At 42.6% G+C, this 24,557-nt stretch overlaps 1 protein-coding gene across 2 annotated transcripts in view; it reads right to left on the bottom strand.

Annotated features, from left to right (window-relative positions):
• The window catches only part of LOC137571512 (bifunctional heparan sulfate N-deacetylase/N-sulfotransferase 4), a 472,192-nt gene that overhangs the window by 205,502 nt on the left and 242,133 nt on the right, over positions 1-24,557 (bottom strand). For both annotated transcript variants that reach the window (XM_068280740.1, XM_068280748.1), the window contains 2 exons: positions 16,555-16,740; positions 1,378-1,506 (listed from right to left, as the gene is read on the bottom strand). In XM_068280740.1, coding sequence (XP_068136841.1) covers positions 1,378-1,506; positions 16,555-16,740 — 315 coding nt within the window. The remainder of the gene's footprint in view (positions 1-1,377; positions 1,507-16,554; positions 16,741-24,557) is intronic.

Genomic DNA, 24,557 nt, shown 5'->3' with positions numbered 1-24,557 from the left:
AGTAGAGTGTAATGTAATAAATTATATGCAAAGTATTATGCTCTACTGATCATGCGGTAATAGGACTGTGCACTTCATTTCAGGATGTATAATCTGTTTCTGTATAGGTGTTGCAGTTTGAGTGAAAGCAATGATGTTGTACTGAGTAACGACTTGTTAATAGGGTTTATTGTTTTATTTTCACAATGGAATATATAGAAAGTATAGTCACAGTGTATTTTTAGAATTTTGAGAAGAAAAAACAAATTCATAATTTTCTTTTTCCTAAAGTTGTTGTGGTCAGAAGTTCTTTTTTTGTTATCCACTGAAGTAAATAAGAAGCTATAACCATGCTAAGTTTTCAAAAAGGGTACATAAAGGTGTCACTTTTCTTTGGTAATAAATCAGTTTTCTCTTGTCTCACTGCTTGAGATTGTGAGCCCAGGCACATTTTACCAGACACCGCTCAAGCTGAATGATGGTAGGCGATAAAGAATGCTATTTCATCTCATGCATGATTGAAATATTTCTTGCTTCCTGGAATTACATTGAAAACAAACAAAGAGCCTGGGCCAGAGTGGCAGATTTAAGTAGTGTTTTAAGTATGGTATTTAACTCTTACATAAAAAAACATTACTTTAATCCCCAAAATGACTACAATTAAAAACACATAAAGGTGTAATAAAACAATTCTAATAAACAAATAATATTTTAATTTAATGGACAAAGTAATTTTTTTTTAATATAAATTCACGTTTCAGGACATCTAAAACTAAAATGACTGTGAGTAGATGAGCCAGAAGCAACCATTTGTGAATATGTGTTTAAAACTTAATTAACAAAACACGTATTTTGGACAAGCTTCTGAGGGCCTGAGCCCACTGATGCAGTTGTGTCTGCTTTTCAGTTACACATTAATGTTATATATGCTGAAAAGCAGACAGAAGCAGACAGAACTGCATTAGTGGGCTCAGGCCGAGTTATGCTAAAAAAACAAAACACGTAATCTTATTTACACAAATAAATAGCCTATATACACATGAAATACTAATATACAGATATAATGATAATTCATATGTATAGACTTATATTACAATATATTTCCAATATTGTGTAATTTTGTGATAGCTCAAAGCCAGTTTTGCTGTAAAATTACTATGTATACTGTATAACTGTACACAAATACCTGCTTTTTTAGTTGACCAGATGAGCTATGTGTTCGCATGACTTCACATTCTGAAAAGGAGCAAACTTTCCTTACTCTCACATCCACGAAGGATTAAGTTAGCTAGTTGGTTACCAGTGTTCAATGGGATACTGAAGAGGTCTGTTTTATTTTTCCACAAAAAGAATATGCTTTAGCAACACAACATAGCAAAACACAGAGTTTACACTTACAGGATTTAGCAGCACTGTTAAGAAGAGTTCTCCTCCTCTAATACTTCTGTCCAGTTCAGTTGGTCCACCAGGATATTCTTTATAGAAAATTGTGTGTGTAAATAAGCCACATGTTTGTCGAGGCAAGACCTATTTGATAAAAGCAGACATCAGTCATACACAGAGAAACTGCTATCATTTTTGTTCAGAATTTAAAGAGTATGCATAGTTTAAATAATGTTTATTACACTATAAAATATAGGGGTAATTAATTTGACAAGACATATATCACACTTTTATCCTGGCAGAGTCAAAGTACTTTAGGCACATTCCATTGGCAACTAGGATCATTAGGGAGCTATGCCCAAAGACTCCGTACTGTTTTATGTATGAGCTTGAGCCAGGATTTGAACTCTGGTCAAAGGTTTACACCCTACATCAAAAGCAACAGCCTCAACCAGTACACTATCCAGTTGATGGGTTCACTTCTTTGAGGTAGCTCCATCCCTTCAGGCCTGCAGATACTGTCTCAAATTTGCCACCAAAGGTCCCTTTTGTTAAGATGACCTTAGTCTGCACAATCCGAAGGTACAATTAATTATTGGTTTTACCACATTTATCTATTATATGGCCTGCTTGAACAACTATTCTCCCAGTGTATACGTACTAGTTATACATTCTGGATTGCTGTTAAGGTATATACCTGGATTTTCTTCTATATCCCACAGGGTAGTAAGGCTACAGGAAGGAACTTAAAAGTACACATACCCATCAAATAATAACTTTACTTTTCTTATAACAGTTGATATAAAATGCATCAGTGTTACACAAACTCTTTTTTTTTTTAAAAAGTAGCATTTCCATTCATTCGGCAGCTAGTATAGATTTTTAATAATGGTACAAAATTAACAATAAGCTTGCTAGAAACCATGACAGAAGTGTACATTTTGGTAAGTAATGACTTTCTAGACTGACCAGATTAGCGGTTGATGTCACTGTACAGATAACAGAGAGGGAAAAAAGAAGAATTATTGCCACAAAAATATTGTATTTTTGATAATAAACTGATGATATGGGTAGGGATTTAGGCAAATCGTTTGCCAACGAATCCCTATGGGCCGCTACTACTTCCGGGTCGCTATGACCAGGAGTAGTACGGCTGCGCTGGGTCAGCGGTGCGCGTCTTTGATCGTGTGCCTGTTGCTGGCCATTCTCTGCGCATGAGTGTGATGTCACTGAGGACGTCACGCACATGTGCAGAAAGTGCCCGGCAACAGGTGCGCGATCAAGGGCGCACACCGCCAGCCCAGTGCAGCTGTACTGCTTCGGGTCATAGTGACCCAGAAGTAGTACAGGGTGAGGTGTTTACCAGCAGTCCCCATCGGCGTTAGGAGGTGGTTAACATCAGGAAAGCAAGTGACAGTTTCTGTCCAGTCAGGACCTGGTTGGGACCTGGTCAGACTATCATGTAACCGTCACTGTCAATAAGGAATAACAGCCAAAAAACACTCTCCTGGCAGAAAATGGTTTCTGAAAGCAGGAAAAGAGATAAAAAGGGTCATAATTTATAGATTTTCACTCTGGCATACTTCAATGAATGTGTCATTAGGCAAAGCAAAGGAAAAAGTAAAAACGCAAAAAGTGGGTTCAAAAAGAAAGTAAAAGTGTAGAGTATGTAAAGTATTTTTTGGAGAAGGAGGATAGATACAATTGTTTATTTCATCAGTTTATTTGCACCTCGGGTGTCCTTTAAATATATGTGTGTCTTAAAGAATATTACCTTAATCAGTAGATTTAATGACCTAATAAGTATTTTTGGTGAGGGCATCTCTCCATTGTATGTTTGGATCTGCTCCCTCTGATTAGAGTTGGGCCGAACCTCCGATTTTAGGTTCGCGAACCGGGTTCGCGAACTTTCGCGGAACGTTCGGTTCGCGTTAAAGTTCGCGAACCGCAATAGACTTCAATGGGGATGCGAACTTTGAAAAAAAAAATTAATTATGCTGGCCACAAAAGTGATGGAAAAGATGTTTCAAGGGGTCTAACACCTGGAGGGGGGCATGGCGGAGTGGGATACACGCCAAAAGTCCCCGGGAAAAATCTGGATTTGACGCAAAGCAGCGTTTTAAGGGCAGAAATCACATTGAATGCTAAATGACAGGCCTAAAGTGCTTTAAAACATCTTGCATGTGTATACATCAATCAGGTAGTGTAATTAAGGTACTGCTTCACACTGACACACCAAACTCACCGTGTAACGCACCGCAAACAGCTGTTTGTACTAGTGACGGCCGTGCTGGACTGGTGCGCACCATGGCGAGAGTGCAGGTTTTTGTGGCTTTACAGCCCATATGGTCGGCCTGGCTGATGTAGCTGAATGACAGAACAGTGACTGTCCAGCTGATCAAATTTGGTCTGACCACAATGAAGCAACGACCTTATTATCTTTTGTGTGCCCCCCGAGACACTCATCTAGGCGCCGGTCATTGCTTCATTGTGATACGCAAGCCCCTTCACCACGGCAAGGTAATGATCACGAAGGGGAATGGGCGCATGTACATGCCTTTTCTTTTGTTGTTGCAGCTGCCCTCAGTGCAGCCAGAAAAATTAGGCAGTCATGTACACGCACCATAAAAATTATTACAGCGGCCGCTGCTAGCAGCGGCCTAAAAAATTCAGCAATCCGCCTGGAGTCCCGGACCCTGTTGGTGGTGGCGGAGAAGGTAGTGAAGCGGCCTGCAGGCAGACATGCTGTGTGGAGGGACTGGGAGCGACTTAGTCTTTTTGGGGCAGGCCAGGCAGCCAGTCACACGGCGTGCAGGCAGAGATGCTGTGTGTGCGGGGACTGACTTAGTCTTGGGGCGGGCAGCAGCCCTCCGGGATCCATGCCTCATTCATTTTGATAAAGGTGAGGTACTTAACACTTTTGTGACTTAGGCGACTTCTCTTCTCTGTGACAATGCCTCCAGCTGCGCTGAAGGTCCTTTCTGAGAGGACGCTTGCGGCAGGGCAGGAGAGAAGTTGGATGGCAAATTGGGACAGCTCTGGCCACAGGTCAAGCCTGCGCACCCAGTAGTTCAAGGGTTCCTCATCGCTGTTCACAGCAGTGTCTACATCCACACTTAAGGCCAGGTAGTCGGCTACCTGCCGGTCGAGGCGTTGGTGGAGGGTGGATCCGGAAGGGCTACGGCGAGGCGTTGGACTAAAGAACGTCCGCATGTCCGACATCACCATGAGATCGCTGGAGCGTCCTGTCTTTGACTGCGTGGACACGGGAGGAGGATTAGTGGCAGTGGTACCTTGCTGGCGTTGTGCCGTCACATCACCCTTAAAGGCATTGTAAAGCATAGTTGACAGCTGGTTCTGCATATGCTGCATCCTTTCCACCTTCCGGTGAGTTGGTAACAGGTCCGCCACTTTGTGCCTGTACCGAGGGTCTAGTAGTGTGGCCACCCAGTACAGCTCATTCCCCTTGAGGTTTTTTATACGGGGGTCCCTCAACAGGCAGGACAGCATAAAAGACGACATCTGCACAAAGTCGGATCCAGTACCCTCCATCTCCTCTTGCTCTTCCTCAGTGACGTCAGGTAAGTCAACCTCCTCCCCCCAGCCGCGAACAATACCACGGGAAGGTTGAGCAGCACAAGCCCCCTGCGACGCCTGCTGCGGTTGTTCTCCTGCCGCTGTCCCCTCCTCCTCCTCCTCCTCCTCCCCCAAAGAAACACCTTGCTCATCATCCTCTGAGTCTGACTCGTCTTCTGCACACGACCTCTCTTCTTCCTCCTCCTCCCCCCTCTGTGCTGCCGCAGGTGTTGAGGAAACAGCTGGGTCTGATGAAAATTGGTCCCATGCCTGTTCCTGCCGTAACGGTTCCTGGTCACGCTCATTCGCAGCTTCATCCGCCACTCTACGCACAGCACGCTCCAAGAAGTACGCGTAGGGAATTAAGTCGCTGATGGTGCCCTCACTGCGGCTCACCAGGTTGGTCACCTCCTCAAACGGCCGCATGAGCCTGCATGCATTTTTCATCAGTGTCCAGTTGTCGGGCCAGAACATCCCCATCTTCCCAGACTGTTTCGTTCTACTCCAGTTGTAGAGGTACTGGGTGACGGCTTTCTTCTGTTCTAGCAGGCGGGAGAACATGAGCAGGGTCGAGTTCCAGCGAGTGGGGCTATCGCAAATGAGGCGTCTCACCGGCATGTTGTTTTTACGCTGAATTTCTGCAAATCGTGCCATGGCTGTGTAAGAGCGCCTCAAATGCCCACAGAACTTCCTGGCCTGCTTCAGGACATCCGCTAAGCCAGGGTACTTTGCCACAAATCTTTGAACCACTAGATTCATGACATGTGCCATGCAGGGTATGTGTGTCAGCTTCCCCATATGCAAAGCGGCAAGCAGATTGCTGCCGTTGTCGCACACCACGTTGCCTATCTCCAGGTGGTGCGGGGTCAGCCACTCATCCACCTGTTTCTTAAGAGCAGCCAGGAGAGCTGCTCCAGTGTGACTCTCCGCTTTGAGACAAGCCATGTCTAAGATGGCGTGACACCGTCGTACCTGGCATGCAGCATAGGCCCTGCGGAGCTGGGGCTGTGTAGCTGGAGAGGAGAACTGCCACTCAGCCAAGGAGGAGGAGGAGGACAGCGAAGAGCATGTAGCAGGAGGAGAGGAGGTGGCAGGAGGCCTGCCTGCAAGCCGTGGAGGTGTCACAATTTGGTCCGCCGCTTTCTGCTTGCCATCGTTCACCACCAGGTTCACCCAATGGGCTGTGTAGGTAATGTAGCGGCCCTGCCCGTGCTTGGCAGACCAGCCATCCGTGGTCAGGTGTACCCTTGACCCAACGCTCTTCGCAAGAGATGACACCACTTGCCTCTCAACTTCACGGTGCAGTTGGGGTATGGCCTTTCTCGAAAAATAAGTGCGGCCTGGCATCTTCCACTGCGGTGTTCCGATGGCCACAAATTTACGGAAGGCCTCAGAGTCCACCAGCCGGTATGGTAACAGCTGGCGAGCTAACAGTTCCGCCACGCCAGCTGTCAGACGCCGGGCAAGGGGGTGACTGGCCAAAAGTGGCTTCTTCCGCTCAAACATTTCCTTCACGGACACCTGACTGCTGCTGTGGGCAGAGGAGCAGGAACCGCTCAAGGGCAGAGGCGGAGTGGAGGAGGGTGCCTGTGAAGGTGCAAAGGAGAAAGCGGCAGAAGCAGATGATGCACCTGAAGGAGGAAGAGGAGAAGGAGGGTGACTTTTCTTTTGTGTGCTGCTGCTGCTTTTGCTCAGGTGGCCATCCCATTGCTGTTTGTGCCTTTTCTCCAGGTGCCTTCGTAAGGCACTTGTCCCTACGTGAGTGTTGGCCTTTCCACGGCTCAATTTTTGTTGGCAGAGCGAACAGATGGCTTTGGTCCGATCTGAGGCACACACATCAAAAAATTTCCACACCGCTGAGCCACCCTGGGATGTGGGCACTATGGGGACCTCAGCAGCTGATGCTGAAGGGCAAGTTGGCTGGCTGTACATAGGTGGCGATACATGGTGCCGGACTCTGCCACCAGCTGTTTCTGTCGAAGAGCTGCCCCAGCTTCTTTCAGCAACTTCTCTCCTCCTACTACTCTCTGACTCCCCCTCTGAACTGTCCCCCTCTTCATCTCCTCTATTGGGAACATACAGAGGATCCCTATTACCGTCATCATCGTAGTCATCCTGCCCAGCTTCGCTTGCCTCAGACAAATCCAAACTTGCACCATCAGTAGGTCCTTCATCCTCCTGACACGTTACATCCATAGTGTTGCCGCGTAACTCAGACATATTAGCTGGTGAAAATTCATCTGGCTGTAACAACAATGGCTGTGCATCAGTGATTTCAACACTAAATAATTCTTGCGAAGTGTCAAATGCAGCGGAAGTGGTGCTAGTAGTAGCGCTGGTGGCTGAGCAAGATGAGGTGTTCTGTGTCGCTAAATACTCAACCACGTCCTGACAATCTTGGGAGGTGATGGGACGTGCCTTCTTCCGAGCACTGTACTGTGGGCCAGGTCCACACGAAATTACATTTACACGACCTCGCGCAGACCTGCCGGGTGGCCTTCCTCTGCCTCTGCCACTACCTCTTCCTCTACCTGTTTTGTCCATATTGGGTATGCACGGAGTGGTATATCACACTGCGTGCACTCACGTAGGTAGGTGGGTTCACTTAACTGCACAGGTATGCGCACTGATGCGGTGGGTTCACTGAACAGAACAGGTATACAGTGGCGGGTTCACAGAACAGGTATGCAGTGGCAGGATCACTGAACACAATAGGTATGCAGTGGCGTGTTCACTAAACAGGTATACAGTGGCGGGTCCACTGAACAGAACAGGTATACAGTGGCGGGTTCACAGAACAGGTATACAGTGGCGGGTCCACTGAACAGAACAGGTATACAGTGGCGGGTCCACTGAACAGAACAGGTATACAGTGGCGGGTCCACTGAACAGAACAGGTATACAGTGGCGGGTCCACTGAACAGAACAGGTATACAGTGGCGGGTTCACAGAACAGGTATACAGTGGCGGGTCCACTGAACAGAACAGGTATACAGTGGCGGGTTCACAGAACAGGTATACAGTGGCGGGTCCACTGAACAGAACAGGTATACAGTGGCGGGTCCACTGAACAGAACAGGTATACAGTGGCGGGTCCACTGAACAGAACAGGTATACAGTGGCGGGTCCACTGAACAGAACAGGTATACAGTGGCGGGTTCACAGAACAGGTATGCAGTGGCAGGATCACTGAACACAATAGGTATGCAGTGGCGTGTTCACTAAACAGGTATACAGTGGCGGGTCCACTGAACAGAACAGGTATACAGTGGCGGGTCCACTGAACAGAACAGGTATACAGTGGCGGGTCCACTGAACAGAACAGGTATACAGTGGCGGGTCCACTGAACAGAACAGGTATACAGTGGCGGGTTCACAGAACAGGTATGCAGTGGCAGGATCACTGAACACAATAGGTATGCAGTGGCGTGTTCACTAAACAGGTATACAGTGGCGGGTCCACTGAACAGAACAGGTATACAGTGGCGGGTTCACAGAACAGGTATACAGTGGCGGGTCCACTGAACAGAACAGGTATACAGTGGCGGGTCCACTGAACAGAACAGGTATACAGTGGCGGGTCCACTGAACAGAACAGGTATACAGTGGCGGGTCCACTGAACAGAACAGGTATACAGTGGCGGGTTCACAGAACAGGTATACAGTGGCGGGTCCACTGAACAGAACAGGTATACAGTGGCGGGTTCACAGAACAGGTATGCAGTGGCAGGATCACTGAACACAATAGGTATGCAGTGGCGTGTTCACTAAACAGGTATATAGTGGCGGGTCCACTGAACAGAACAGGTATACAGTGGCGGGTCCACTGAACAGAACAGGTATACAGTGGCGGGTCCACTGAACAGAACAGGTATACAGTGGCGGGTTCACAGAACAGGTATACAGTGGCGGGTCCACTGAACAGAACAGGTATACAGTGGCGGGTTCACAGAACAGGTATGCAGTGGCAGGATCACTGAACACAATAGGTATGCAGTGGCGTGTTCACTAAACAGGTATACAGTGGCGGGTCCACTGAACAGAACAGGTATACAGTGGCGGGTTCACTGAACAGGTATACAGTGGCGGGTCCACTGAACAGAACAGGTATACAGTGGCGGGTTCACAGAACAGGTATGCAGTGGCAGGATCACTGAACAGGTATGCAGTGGCAGGATCACTGAACAGGTATGGAGTGGCAGGATCACAGTACAGGTATGCAGTGGGCTGAGGGCTCACTGAACAGAACAGGTATGCAGTGGCAGGATCACTGAACAGGTATGGAGTGGCAGGATCACAGTACAGGTATGCAGTGGGCTGAGGGCTCACTGAACAGAACAGGTATGCAGTGGCAGGATCACTGAACAGGTATGCAGTGGCAGGATCACAGTACAGGTATGCAGTGGGCTGAGGGCTCACTGAACAGAACAGGTATGCAGTGGCAGGATCACTGAACAGGTATGGAGTGGCAGGATCACAGTACAGGTATGCAGTGGGCTGAGGGCTCACTGAACAGAATAGGTATGCAGTGGCAGGATCACTGAACAGGTATGCAGTGGCAGGATCACTGAACAGGTATGCAGTGGCAGGATCACAGTACAGGTATGCAGTGGCAGGATCACAGTACAGGTATGCAGTGGGCTGAGGGCTCACTGAACAGAACAGGTATGCAGCCAGGAAGAAGTTAAGCCTAACTAATCTTTCCCTATATGAGAGACTGCAGCAGCTCGCCCTACTCTCACTAATGCAGGCACACGAGTGGCCGTAATGGCCGCCGCTGCCTGCCTTATATAAGGGGGGGTGGGGCTCCAGGGGCTAGTGTAGCCTAATTGGCTACACTGGGCCTGCTGACTGTGATGTAGAGGGTCAAAGTTGACCCTCAGTGCATTATGGGGCGAACCGAACTTCTTCCGCAAAAGGTTCGCGTGCGGTACCCGCACGCGAACCACCTACGTTCGCGCGAACCACGTTCGCCGGCGAACCGTTCGGCCCAACTCTACCTCTGATTAGTCCTCTCCTCTTTGTTTTTCGGTACTTGAAGTGAATGAACCCCTTCCCAACTGCCTAACACCGGTAAACGTGGGGAATGTGGCTCCCCCAGGACCGTCTAAAGTCGATCTGTATCAAGTCCTGTGCATCCCTGTTGAGTGACGGTACGGAGCTCTGAGATCAGCCTGCTAGCTCATGATCATTGCTAACAGGCTGTTAGAAGAAAAAAAACAGTTTGTTTTGGTTGTACAGCGCTGCGATCTAGGGACAAAGCTGCTCCCTCTAGTGGCTCACAATGTGATCTTCTCTCATAGGCTGATGCCTATGAGAGCAGATTAGTGATTGGATCTCGGAGGGGAGGGAGAGATGTAAGTACAAAATAATGACAATATTTAATTAATAAAAATCATTTTAAATGATTTTTTTTTAAATGATAGTACAGCAGAAATCAGATGCCACCAACAGAAAGCTCTGTTGGTGGCAAGAAAAGGAGGCAAGATTCATTTGTATGCTAAGATGAATGGCCGAGTGATAAACTGTTAAAGCTGCAGAGCACTGAAAAAAATTACCTGATCACTAAGGGGATGTAAGCCTATGGTCCTCAAGCAGTTAAAAAGCATTGCCAACAAAAGTTGTCCAATTTATTAAATTATGTTTACCAATGGCAACACTAACTTAAGTATAATTATAATTAAATGTTTAATTAAATAGCCAGTGTGAATTAATTGTATGAATACAAAGTGGAATGTTTATTTTTTTCACATTGAAAACAGTTACTTGGAAGTGAGACACAAAGCAAATCACAGATGGACTGTGACCAACATTTTGTATCATGACGCTAACACAAAGTGACTGCGACAACTCACACGCTAAAGAACTGACAGTTCCCTTTAGAATGGAAAAAAGTGAGTAACTACAGTTATATTCACACTAGGTTACTTTATCTTTATTTTTATTTTTTTATTCAGACAGCAATATTAAGAAGTTGAAATAAGTGTCACAGAAAAAGGATTCCAGCCACTTTTATAACTGGAATGGCATGTAAAACAAAATTGAGGACTGAAAAGGGTAACAGTAACTTGTGGCAAGTGAGAAAGCAAATGAATGAATGTTGTCTCCACCCCCCCTTTCTTTTTTATTGGTAGAACAAACTTAATTCAAATGTTTTTGGAATAAGCCCAGTTGATACCAGGGAGAAAAAACGATTGGCAGTTAAGTGCAATATATGAGGAGGTTTTTATTTTCCGAAGGAGAGGGGAAGATTCTTTATTAAGAAGATCATAAGTGAAGAAATAATAATTGCCTATATTTTGCAAGTCTAGTTAGAGTTGAGACTTGTACTGTGCGAAGCCGATTGCTCATGCTTTGAACAGTAACAGATAAAACCATGGGTTGTTACTGCTTTGTGCTCTGTACAAAGTTGTTTGTATAAATAACATTTTCCGAAAATGATTTTCCTCAGAGAATGATTCTCCAACAAATTGCAAAATCATTTTTGACAGATATCTTCCATATCTATCAGTCACCTGTGATTGTTTTTGTACATATGTAGAATGTTGCTATTGGTGTTTTATATGTTAAATTCTTATCATTTCTTCTGAAAACCTACACAGTTTATTGCCAGGCTGAATTCTGTGACTCCACAGAAAAACTTTTGCATCTATCACATAATAAAAATACATTAAAAAATCGCCACAATTACCCTTCAATGTGCTTATATTAACTAACTAATAGTGTTAATAAATTATGTGTCTAAAAAGAACAGCTATATTTCTGTGACAGTTTATTTCTGAAATAATGTGGATTTTCTTTACCTGCCTACTGTGTACTGTATCTATGAAAACAATCTGCTGTAAAATACTGTATAAGGAATAAAAAGAGAGAAGTGAAAACAATACCTAAACATTAATTTGTTTCTCCTGTAAATACTAAAAGAGAATGTGTTAAAATAATCCCCCATTTCCTGTCTTATAGGAACGCCAAAACTCACCCTCATCCTTGCTTATAAGTGTCTTGAGCTCTGATGTGGCATCATTCCAGTCTAAAAGGACTGAGTTACTCTTCCTTGCATTGCCACTACTTCCAATTGTTAAGACACCAACCAGCCCTTCTCCCTTTCTGCTGAGACATACAACCTTTCTAGCCCATCACCATAGAAAGGTCAAGAAACAAGTCAACACTGCCTAATCCCATAGTCCCTAGTGCTGCATCCATTCCACAATGATTGTCCCAGCCACAGCTTCCCACAAATCATTGCCATGTATCAGTTGGGCAGAACTGTATGAGGCAGGCCCTTCCGTCCAGTCAAGAAAGTGGAGACAGAGAGCAACACTGTCAAATGCTGTCAAATGCAGGGATAGTGCGGTCAGTGATGAGTGAAAAATGCCAATATTCTTTTTGCAATTACTTTCATGTAAATAATGAAAAATCTGATTTTCGAGTAAAAGTGTCTTCTAAAATCATTGTGCAAGTTCTGAAAAAATATGTCATTCGGATTCCATAAGTTTTTGCAGATTCCACTAACGTATATTTTTTCAGGAGCAGCACTATTGTGAAAATACAGTTACAGGAAAATGTCTGTTGTCTGACTGGTTGATAGTGATGAGGTTCCTGAGTCAATTGTGCTGTACTGAATTATTCCAGTCCTAATGTGAAGTGAAAAGAAATAAGTTCTTGTTTATTTTTGCATTAGCAAACACATTTCAACACATTTCAAATAATGCCCTTATTTGCAAGAACACTTTATTTGCGTTACTTTCTTATATTTATTTGTAGTGACCATAGTTTAAAATCAAAAATAACATTTTAATGTGAAAATGAGTATGGTGAATATTCAAACTCAGCAGTAGGAGATCAGACCTGAAGTAACTGCTTACTAATAATATTGCAAGTCTCACTACACTTTTATTATTTTAGGTGGAAAAGGGTTTTTTCAAGCACAGAGAAAGGGAATATATGCCAGTAATCCTCTGCGGTCATAAGCAACTGTAAAATACTAGACATATTAAACATTATTGCCTACTTTAAGGAAAGCATGGATTTAATTGAAACTGTTCTCATACCTACTGTTCCAAATACCCCACTACTAACTTATTAACATTTCAGCAACACTCAGGGCCCATTTACACAAGAAGCGCGTTTTTGAGCGTTTTGCGATTGATTCGCATTTTTTAAAATCACAGAAAAATTGCCGCAATTTCCGATCGCGATATCGCGGCAATTTTTTAATGAAAGTGAATGGGAGCAATTTTTAAAAATGCTAACCAATCGCACAACACTCAGAAAAGCGCTTCTAGTGTGAATGGGCCCTCACTCTGCCTTCTTCAATTAGAATGAATGTCCTGTATTGCTCCACATCTTAAGTGACTTAGCAGGCATGAGGACGCATCTGTTAATTTGGGTGGTGTTATAGGCCACCTTGTAATTAGTGACTATATTGGGGCCTGGGGCGTAATTTAGGCACCGCTATAAGCCACAGGACCAACATCTGTCAGAGTAGTCTGCACAGGAGAGCTCTTGGAGCTGGGTCTGGTGAGAGTTTAGGGGCCTGGAGGATGCTATCCACCAATGAAGCTTATGAAAAAAGTCAGGTACTCATCACTGGAGGGCAAAACATGCTATCTTCCCTAGGGCCCCATTTCATCTTTATCCTTTTCTGCTTGGGAGAGGTGAGAAATGGCTGCAGCTGCAAGCCGGGGCTTTTTACTGCAGCTTCTTTTTAACTAACTGCTTGCCGGGACTCAGAACAGTGATAGCAGAATATCAGTAAATGCACTGATATGATATTCTGCTATCAGCAGTTCCCTGCACCCTTTTTAATGGGTACCTTTTCAAAATATACTGAACTTTGGATTGGAACACTATTTTTTGTGTATCCAAGACCACTTAAAATTGTATAAGTATATCGGGAGGTTGTGGGGTCCACTCATAAGGTCTTTTTCTTTTGATCTATAAATCATCTCTATCCAGCTGTGTCAGGAAGTATCAGAATTCAACTTCATTTGTCACATGTTCAGATGTGAATGTAGCAGACTCACCAGAAACCCACAGAGGATGGTGTACCAAAAGGAAAAAAATGTTGTTGTTTTTTTTGTTGTTTTTTAAATAAAACTTTTTCAATTTTCATTATGATGTTTTCATATCATTCACTGCCTAAAGGGGGTCCCTGTCACTCACTACCTAAAGGGGTCCCTGTCACTCACTACCTAAAGGGCTCCCTGTCACTCACTACCTAAAGGGGTTCCTGTCACTCACTGTCTAAAGGGGTCCCTGTCACTCACTGTCTAAAGGGGGTCCCTGTCACTCACTGCCTAAAGGGGTCCCTGTCACTCACTCCCTAAAGGGGGTCCCTGTCACTCACTGCCTAAAGGGGTCTCTGTCACTCACTGCCTAAAGGGGTCCCTGTCACTCACTACCTAAAAGGGTCCCTGTCACTCACTACCTAAAGGGCTCCCTGTCACTCACTACCTAAAGGGGTTCCTGTCACTCACTGCCTAAAGGGGTCCCTGTCACTCACTGTCTTAAGGGGGTCCCTGTCACTCACTGCCTAAAGGGGTCCCTGTCACTCACTCCCTAAAGGGGGTCCCTGTCACTCACTCCCTAAAGGGGTCTCTGTCACTCACTCCCTAAAGGGGGTCCCTGTCACTCACTACCTAAAGGGGTCCCTGTCACTCACTGCCTAAAGGGGTCCCTGTCACTCACTACCTTAAGGGGTCCCTGTCACTCACTATCTAAAGGGGTCCCTTTCACTCACTACCTAAAGGGGTCCCTGTCACTCACTACCTAAACGGGGCTCCATGCCACTCACTACCTAAAGGGGGTCCAGGCTGGCTACATATACTGGCGACACTGGCTGTTTGTCATTATGTGCATTTACTGGTGAAAAGCTGTCTCTTATTATGTGCATTTACTGGTGAAAAGCTGTCTCTTATTATGTGCATTTGCTGGTGAAAAGCTGTCTCTCATTATGTGTATTTATTGGTGAAAAGCAGTTTCTTAATATGTGCATTTACTGGTGAAAAGCGGTCTCTTATTATGTGCATTTACTGGGGAAAAGCGGTCTCTTATTATGTGCATTTACTGGTGAAAAGCTGTCTCTTATTATGTGCATTTACTGGGGAAAAGCTGTCTCTCATTATGTGCATTTACTGGTGAAACGCTGTCTCTTATGTACATTTAGTGGGGAAATTTTGTCGGTAAAAATAATCTTTTGTCAGTAAATTGTTAGGTATTTGTCAGTAAAAAATAACGTGAAAGGTTGGCAACACTGGTAGGCTGCGCGGCGCAATGGGAAAGATACAGGCAGCCCACCTCACGCTTGGGCTTGGCGGGAGGAGGAGCCGACGACAGCGAGCGAGAGTAGAGTGGCCGCAGGCAGCCATAAATACGCAGTGTGTGACTGCGTCGCACTTGCAGAGCCTCTCAGCCTGAGTCAGTCCAGAGACTAGCAGACTCGCAGGCAGCCAAAGCCAACCAGAGCAAGCCCATGGAAGAGGGGTAGGAATGGGGTATCACATGCATGCGTAAAGAGGTGGAAGGTGTGGGTGTGATTAGGCAGGACATGGGTGTGGCTATGTGGTTGGGCATGGTTAATTTAACCACTCCCATAGGCGCCAGAGAAAATCTTGCACCCAGGTGCCAGGCACCCCAGGCTCACCCCTGACTGTAGCATTTATTAGTGCAAGGAAACATATTCCCTGAGCCAATAAATGCCTGTTTGTTTGTTTTTTTTTTAATGATCACTGTTACATCCAGTATTATTGATCATTCTCCACTTTCCACCCAAAAATCACTGAAAAAATTACAAACACTAAGCACCTAGCGATTTCCAATTTTCAGCAAAATTGTCCAAAAATTTCAACCACTATACACTTAGTGATTTATTGGTGGCCGTGTCTGCTAATTTCATTCAGGGAATGAGAATCACAGCATGATCATTCCTAAAATGCTCCTTGTAGAGCCTTTACAATTGAAGGCAGTGTGAAAGCTCCCATAGGGAAACACTAAACTAGTGTTTTGCTCACTGCCAATGATTGTCAAATACAGCACAATTATTACCCCCTCCCCAAGTGAAACAGCCCTACCTCTACCAGCACGAGGATTTGAGTTTCACATCATTGTAGTTTGGCCACTGTGCCTGATCGTGCACGCTTGTACGTGCAAACCTGCACACATTTCTTTGAAATAATGTGCAGATGGTCTGCCATCTCTGTCTGGAAATGTATAGGGGAGTGGGCAAATACATGTACTGTTTCTCTATTTACTTTTTTTTGTTTATTTGCCTCAATGCAACCAAGAGTGTTTCCAGTGACTGCAGCAAACTGCTCCAAAAGTATGAATGTTTGCACCTTTTCCTGCCACTTTTCTGCTTAGGTAATTATAGCTGCATTAAACTGAGGGATTAAAATGTGTAATCCATCAACTTATTAACCCCCCCCCCCCCCCCCGAGAGAGAGAGTAGGAGAGAGAGATAGAGAAAGAGCAAGAGAGAGAGAGAGAGAGATGCGGGTGCCACTGGAGCTCTACTTTTATATGAATTCAATAAACAATTTTCATATGAGAAGGTTACATTCCCTGGTGTTCTAGATACACTTAGTTTGCACTGTAACTTATGAGAAATATAATTACCATGATCCCATTATGTATAAAGCCCCGTCTGTATCTTGCAGGCTTCAGGTGAGGGTACTCCTCTGTGCTTGTAACTTTAATACCCCACACCCTCTTCCAGGCTTCATATAGCTGCACATGTACTGGGTAGACACCTGAGTGATGTGGGGCCACTGCATAACCCATGTATGTTGGAATGCCATGTTCCTAAAAAGAGAGTCAAGATACAATAAAAGAATTTGGCATTAACTTCAGAGTTGGGGCTCATGGAAACGTTTGCCATAATAACCAAAAACTACAGAAAGACAAAAATGCTCTAATGTGGCATATATAGGTGTTAGAAATGTTCCATTAGGCTTACACTTATCAATTATTAATGAGGCATTATCATGTTAAAAGTGCAGATCATAACTATGCAAGAACGCAACACTTTTAAATGCATACGGCCTTAACCATGTATTCAACTGTAAATAACAAGCATATTTAGATTGTTTTATCTCATGTATTATGGATTCTTTTATAAATATGTATGGATCTAAAACAAACAAACAAAAAACAAACCCACCTCTTCGTTTTTGTTCACTTTTTAATGTCTAATCACATTTATAAAAGTGAAAATAGATTAGAACACCCATTTGCATGCTTTGAGAAGTGGTGAACCATTAGTTCTTCTCTCCCTCCATTTTATATACCACAGTCTCCACTAAAATAAAAATGGCGATCAAGTGAGAATCTAACTGTGAATCAAACAGTGAACTAATTCTTCAAGAATGAGAGATAAAAGAAACCTCCAAAAATTAAATAAATACAAGTGAGAAAGGGAAGCCAATAAAATAAATAATGATGAGCACTAAGATCCAGTGCAAACTATGCCTGGTATTAAGTGGTGCTTAAGGACTCTAGTAAAATGTGAGTACTTGTTAAACTCCATTGTTTTCAGTTAGTTTAGTTTACACCTCAAGCTTGCCACTAGCTGAATTTTCTACAAGTCCCGATGCTATCTTTTTAGATAATACAACTAGATTTGTAGTGTGGACTGTGCTCATTGAGAGCAATAGACCAAAGTGCAGGTGATGAACCTTAAGACAACCCGTACTAGGATCAATTATCGTCCAAGAACATAATTGCTATCCTAAAAGAAAACTGTTCAAAATAAATTAAATGCAGCTTTGAAAAATGAGGAATTGTGTGAAGCAGACAACTATGGATACAAAATATTTAAAACCCAAAAAGATACAAAGGAGATGTAGACACAAAAATCTCACAGTAAGGTACAGGACATTACTGTTCTTTCCATAGAGGTGAAACAAACTACAGATAGCTTATCAAGATCCATGCTATGTCCATTGCCCAGCATGTTGAAGATCTGGGTAGCAAACTTAAGACCGAACAGTAGAGGACTCAATGAATTAGTTCACATTGATCCATTGTGTTTGAGTTAACTGTGGTAAAATCTGACTAAACATACTTTTCCAGACAGTGGGTAACATGGATGAATGGCATATCTCTGCATGGAGTTGTAAAAGACCTGCAACAGAGCCTGTGAACCATGACAGTGCATCCATCAAAATGGATATGGTATGATCTAGCAAACAGATGGAAGCTGTAGACTTGAGAGAAAAAAAGCAAGGCATAGTCACGAAAAAACTGGAGTTCAGGACAGAAGGCTGGTGAATGTAGTTGGTGTCCAAACAGAAGGTCAGGACTGGTGGTTAGGCCCTTTTTGTATAAACAGTACAACATCAAACACAGGAAATGAACAAGTCAAGCAGAAAGGCTCTGAGAACACTGTGCAACAGAGACTTTTAAATATTTGGGCACACACCAGAACACATTGCACTTGCACCAAGAGCCCTGGCGTGTGTGCTAATGGGTGCATGTGCAAAAAACAGTTAAGATAGTGGGATTATGACAGGTTTGTTTACTGATTGTCAAGGATTAAAGCTGACAAGAAGGTCAGCTCAACAACTATGCTGGGGCTGTACCAAGCAAACAGCACTGAGTGCCAGGTCTTTCATACCATTGCCATGGCCACACCTCCAGCATTTCTGTACGCTTCTTGCAGAGATCCCAGCCTCAATGTCATGGACCATACAGGCTGGAATAGTTGAGGCAGTGCAGTCTTGTCTCCAGAGCTCAGGGGTAGGTGGGGTAGCCACTCCCACACATTTAGTTGTAGTCCCCGGATGGGTGTAAATGCTGATTTCCAATTCCATGGAAATTCCTATTTCCGCCAATGCCTATTTCTGATTTCCCAATTTCCGTTTTTCCGATTTATGAGAAGTCCTTTTTTTTGCCATTTTTTGCATTTTATGATTGGCTTAATACTTCTGACTTAACTTAGAACTATTGGACCAATCAAAGAATGCAGTATTTTATTGCAGTAATCGGAATACCATGGACATTTTAGACCAGTTACAAGACTCAGGAATCCAAGTAGTATCCAAGTCTTGTAATTGGTCTAAAATTACCGCAATAATCGGAATTTCATTGAAAAACTCTGCATACTCTCATTGGTCCAATGCTTCTGAGTTCTGTGATTGGGCTAAAATTACTGAATTGCAGTTAATTGGATTTCCACAGAAAACCGTTTCCGAGTTCTGATTGGAAATGCCATTTTACGATCGGAAATGCAGAAATTTTAACTCTGCTGAATCCGAATGAGCTTTCCTAATTTGGACATTGTCTTAGCTAACAAGGAGATCAACAGATTCCCAGTACGTGGTGTATCAAAAATTACCACTTTACCTATTTACGTGGTGTAAATAGGTAAAGTGGTAATTTTTGATCCATTTAAGAATTAATGAGTTAAGAATTAAAAGAAAACATTTATTAGAAATAAACCTGACAGTAAACTATTTAATAAAATAATAAAATACCTGCTTAATTTTATAACAGATTCCATTGAAATCTGATAAAAATGAGAGGTGCAAAGAAGTAAAATGATGACTACTCCCCAAATGATTTGTAATATGAGAGTGACAAATATTTTGCTTGACCTGCCAGTCATTGCATTGGGTATAGTCAGCATATTTAGGATAAGTGCAATGGCAGCTTTCACAATCAGTTAGCCTAGATCTGTTGCAACCTTCAAGTAATTTTTAAGTTCCTTTCTGACTGCCCACCTTTACGCAGCTCTTCAAATGAAGAAACACACAAGCCCTCCAATTTACAATTTTCCAAAATATAATGACCAGCACTTGGTTTTACTGGCATCATTTTATTTTTATATGTTATTTAAAAGCAAGGGAAATAATCACACAGCAAGCTGGAAGTTAGAAAGTGACATCAAGGACACAGCTAAAGCAAATCTGACTTTAAAGATCTCACTTGTTTTCTTAAAGGTCAGACACTAACATAATCTAGGGAAATGTGTCCCCAGTATGTTAAATAAAAAAAAAAAAGTTTTCCTTCATTAAAAAAAGGCACTTCCCAAACCTACAAATCCGTTAAATGTGAGCAGAAAGGATACAGTGACCTTCATTTCAAGCCTGTCATTTCCAGCCTGTTTTGTGCATTTAAATATTGTTTGAGAAGAACAGTTGAGCGGATTTAACACCTACGAAAATTGAGGCTATAAAACCACAACATGATACTCTTTTTATCTTGATTTTATTACAGCGTTGTTAGTGATGCCTGTCTAACGGAGCATTACAAAATGCATCAGTACAAAAATATGAAATCATAGGGGCTGTGCGTTTTATTCCTTAAGATAAAGGTATTGATTGTATCTTATGCAGAGAAGTTTAAGTGGTTTATCTGCTTTAAGCTGGCCATACATTGGCCAATGTGTCAACAGATAGATCCCTCCCCTATTATTATCTAATCAGAGAGGGCTCTATCTGATTGAATCCTTCACACCCTACCGACAGATTTTCAATAACTTTCAGTTTTACGATTTAAAAATCTGTGTGCACTGCCTGGTTGGTGCCCAGGTCATCCAGTCTCCCCCCCCCCCCCCCCGGGCCATGCAGAGTAGGCAGCTTTCACCTGTCATATTATAGCTTCTCTTTATAGCCATGCTCTGATTGCCTGATTGCTGTATATTCTCTCCCAGGGGCCAAACACTACAGGAACCATAGCACATATCTTACTTGACTACTAGAGGCCTTTAGTGTTTGACCTCTGGTGATAGTCACATGACACAAGCACTTGGGAGAGAAGAGACAGGAAGTAGACCTCAGCAGTGGCGAGAAGATGTGCAGTGGAAAAGTTAGCACTGCTGCGCTGGTCATTGCAAAAATGAATGCCGCTAACGACATGCTCCTGACCTACTGCTGATTGAGTTCAATCTTCCACCATGTGTGATTGACCAAATCAATTACTTTTGGTTGAAAATCAATCAAGGGGGCGTTGTTTGCTACATCGATTTCTAGTAGATTTGACCAAATGTTCTAATCAACTGGATATCGATGCAAAAAATCAACATGTGTATGACCATCTTTAAGTCACACACCTGAGTTTTTAAAACATGTTTGAAACGGAATTCTTAGATACAGAATTTCATCTAGAACAGATAGGTACCATCACTTTCTAAACTGATAAATTGTAGATTTAGATATGTGTTTGAAGATAGTTGCTTTAAACTATAACTTTACATTCACTAAGAAAACATTTCTCATAGGATCAACTTTATAAATTGCAATAACTTTGACAAGTTTTACTGCAAACTCTTACCTGCCCCGCTTTAGAGTTTGTGCTATAATCCATCCCAGTAACTTCCTAAAAGGAAATGTCAAGCGACACTGATCATTTTCAAGTGCTGTGAAATGAAAACAACCCTCAAATCCCTTTAGATTCTACTACCATTATCCATTTAAATAAAATGCTCGTTCCTGTACAAACAGTACAGTGAGTCTTTCAAAGGTGTTCTTGTTCAGTGCTACAAAAATAATGTAAAAGGTAGCTGCACGTCCCAAAACAAAAAACATACCTAAATCCTTACCAAATCATTCCTATCTATTTGAATTATCTTACTAAGCTGTATGACACAGACATAACTAAGTTAGGGCGGATGGTCTCTCTGGTGACTGCTCTTGTTTTCTGTATATATACATATATATATATATATATATATATATATATATACATACATACATATAATAGACTGGTAGATCGGTAGATTTACCGATATTCTACTACTTCATTCACATAGTAAAATATTAGTAATATTTCCTGAAAATGTACTATGACCTAACCTCTCCATGCTCTCACACAGAATTCCCCCTGGTGGTGCCTAAGCTTAACCCCCCAACCCCGTTGCCTAACCTCAACCCCCTCTTGTGGATGCCTAACCTTAACTCTCATCTTTGGACAGCTAACCTTAACCCCTCCATGTAACTTTAACTGGGGGCATACACTTTTTGTAGTGTAACTTAACATAGTGGAGGATGGCCCTGGCACCCACCATTATATTGCGCACTCTTTTCAACAGGACGCATCTTACACCCTTTTTAACTGCTCCAATCATAATTATTCAGCATTTCTTTTATATGGTTTTTAGCTATGACTAATTACTCCACCAAAAAATTTCACACAAGATTACAAACAAATTCTGAATTTTGTGAATTCTGACTTTGCACTGTGATATTGCAAAATTATTGTAATTATACTTATTGTGAATTTTCATTTTGCTGTCCCTCAAGCATGCTTGATACAAGACATTAGCACACTTATGGAAAACCATAAAAATGTTCTCTTTTTTACATGAAAAAAGGTGGTTCAATAAAAAAAAAATCAGATCGGTAAAATACCACATTTGGTATTTTAGACTTTTTTTTTCTAAATTCACAAAGATTTTCACAGGTGTGGTAGAATTTTGTTAATTTACCCAAAAAACTTTGCTTCAATTCACCAAGCCCTGCTCAGTATGTAGAAGTCTCACCAGTGGATTAGGTTCCTGCAGCAGGCTGTGTGCACTGGACTGGTCTGCATCAGCCATTCCTGTGTTCTGTGACAGCTAGAGAGGAAAAGGCTTCCAGCATCACTTTAGATGTGCTTACATGCCACTAGAGGCCACTCTTCTGTTTATCACTATACAGATCTGCACATCTAAAGTGATGCAGATAAGGCTTTTCGAATGTCTCCTCCTGCTCTTCCATCCTGAAGTCCCACCCGCAAGGGCATCAGATCAAATGGGGTGAAGAGCAGGAGGGAAGTCTTCCTATTGGCTCTCTGCTTTCTGCTCTCTGCTGACTGTCAAATACTATTGGATGCTATTTATTTATTTATTTTAAGTATTTATATAGAACCAACATATTATGCAGCGCTGTACAGAGTATATTGTCTTGTCACTAACTGTCCCTTAGAGGGGCTCACAATGCTATTTACTACCTTTTGACAGATCAGAGCTGGAGATAAATACCGAACATCCCTATTGGCTTTACTGCATGTTCTAATCTTTGTGAATATGACATTTACTGACATTTTTTAGGTATTTACAGCACAAGTCTGTAGTTTACCTCACTGATTGGAAATTTCCTTTTGCCATGTGGTAACAGAAACAGCCTTAGTGAATTGACATTTCACAAAATGTTTGGTAAAATGAACTGTTTTCTGCATTACCACATGTGGCAAAGCTTTGTGAATTGTAGCTTAAATCTTCCAACAAACTTTCAGATAATTTTTCACAATTTTCTAGCTAGAATTCTGACTTTCATCTTAAAATAGCAATGAAAATTTCTGATTTCCAAATTGTGTGAAATTGGTGTGCTCATCCCTAATTACACATCTTCTAAATACCCATATATGAGCATGATTGCTCCTCCCTGTGTAATGGGTTTGTCATTGCTTTAAAACTAGAGAATAAAGAGTGTAAAAAAAATACACAACATTTCACTCCCTGCTTCCTGCAGACCTCTGAACCATGACTCAGACAGAGAACTGAAAAATCTGGGCCGTCCTTTATTATTGCTGCCTGCCTTGCATTATTGCCATGGTTTCCAGCAAGCATACCAGAAATATATAGCAGCTGGAGATTGGAGTTGAGAGTTAATATGGCATTCAGTTACAAAATGGCTTATGCAGTGATAAGCTACATAGATTTCACTAAAATGGAGCTACTTTTTAAGCAATTACATACAGTAAATAGGAAGTTTAGAATTCTGTTAAGTCCTGTCCATCAAACATAAAACTATTAACATGACTGCAAGAAACAAATGTTTTACATTTTGAAAATTCACAAAAAAGTTAGGAGATATTTCTTTTAAAAGGCTATAGTTAATTATATTCTGTTACAAAAGTAATGGTGCAAATATATATATATATATATATATATATATATATATATATATATATATATATATATATATATATATATATACAGAGGCTTGCAAAAGTATTCGGCCCCCTTGAAGTTTTCCACATTTTGTCACATTAGTGCCACAAACACAAATTGTATTGGAATTCCACATGAAAGACCAACACAAAGTGGTGTACACGTGAGAAGTGGAACGAAAATCATACATGAGTTCAAACATTTTTTTACAAATAAAAAACTGCAAAGTGGGGTGTGCGTAATTATTCAGCCCCCTGAGTCAATACTTTGTAGATGGAGATGTCGCGAACGGTTTGCCTGCAAATAGAGACCGGAGTTCAAATCTCAGCTCTCAGTCTGTTCAGTAAGCCAGCACCTATTCAGTAGGAGACCTTAGGCAGGTCTTCCTAACACTGCTATCTTGTCTAATTTTTCTCTTGACAACTGTTGAACACAAAAGACAAGGCCATGTCTGGCTACATATCCGTAAGCAGTGGATGCAAGGTGTAATGGTTAAGGGCTCTGCCTCTGACACAGGAGACCAGAGTTCAAATCTCAGCTCTGTCTGTTCAGTAAGCCAGCACATACATAAGGAGACCTTAGGCAAGTCTTCCTAACACTGCTACTGCCTATAGAGCATGCCCAAGTGGCTGCAGCTCTGGTGCTTTGAGTCCGCCAGGAGAAAAGTGTGATATAAATGTTATTTGTCTTGTCTACTTTTTCTCTTGTATTGAGCATACATGGTAAATTTTAGGCCAGCTTCAGTTAC

Source organism: Hyperolius riggenbachi, chromosome 1 (genome assembly GCF_040937935.1).
Source record: "Hyperolius riggenbachi isolate aHypRig1 chromosome 1, aHypRig1.pri, whole genome shotgun sequence".
Classification (NCBI taxonomy): Eukaryota; Metazoa; Chordata; class Amphibia; order Anura; family Hyperoliidae; genus Hyperolius; species Hyperolius riggenbachi.
This window is presented reverse-complemented; position numbering and strand designations above follow the sequence as displayed.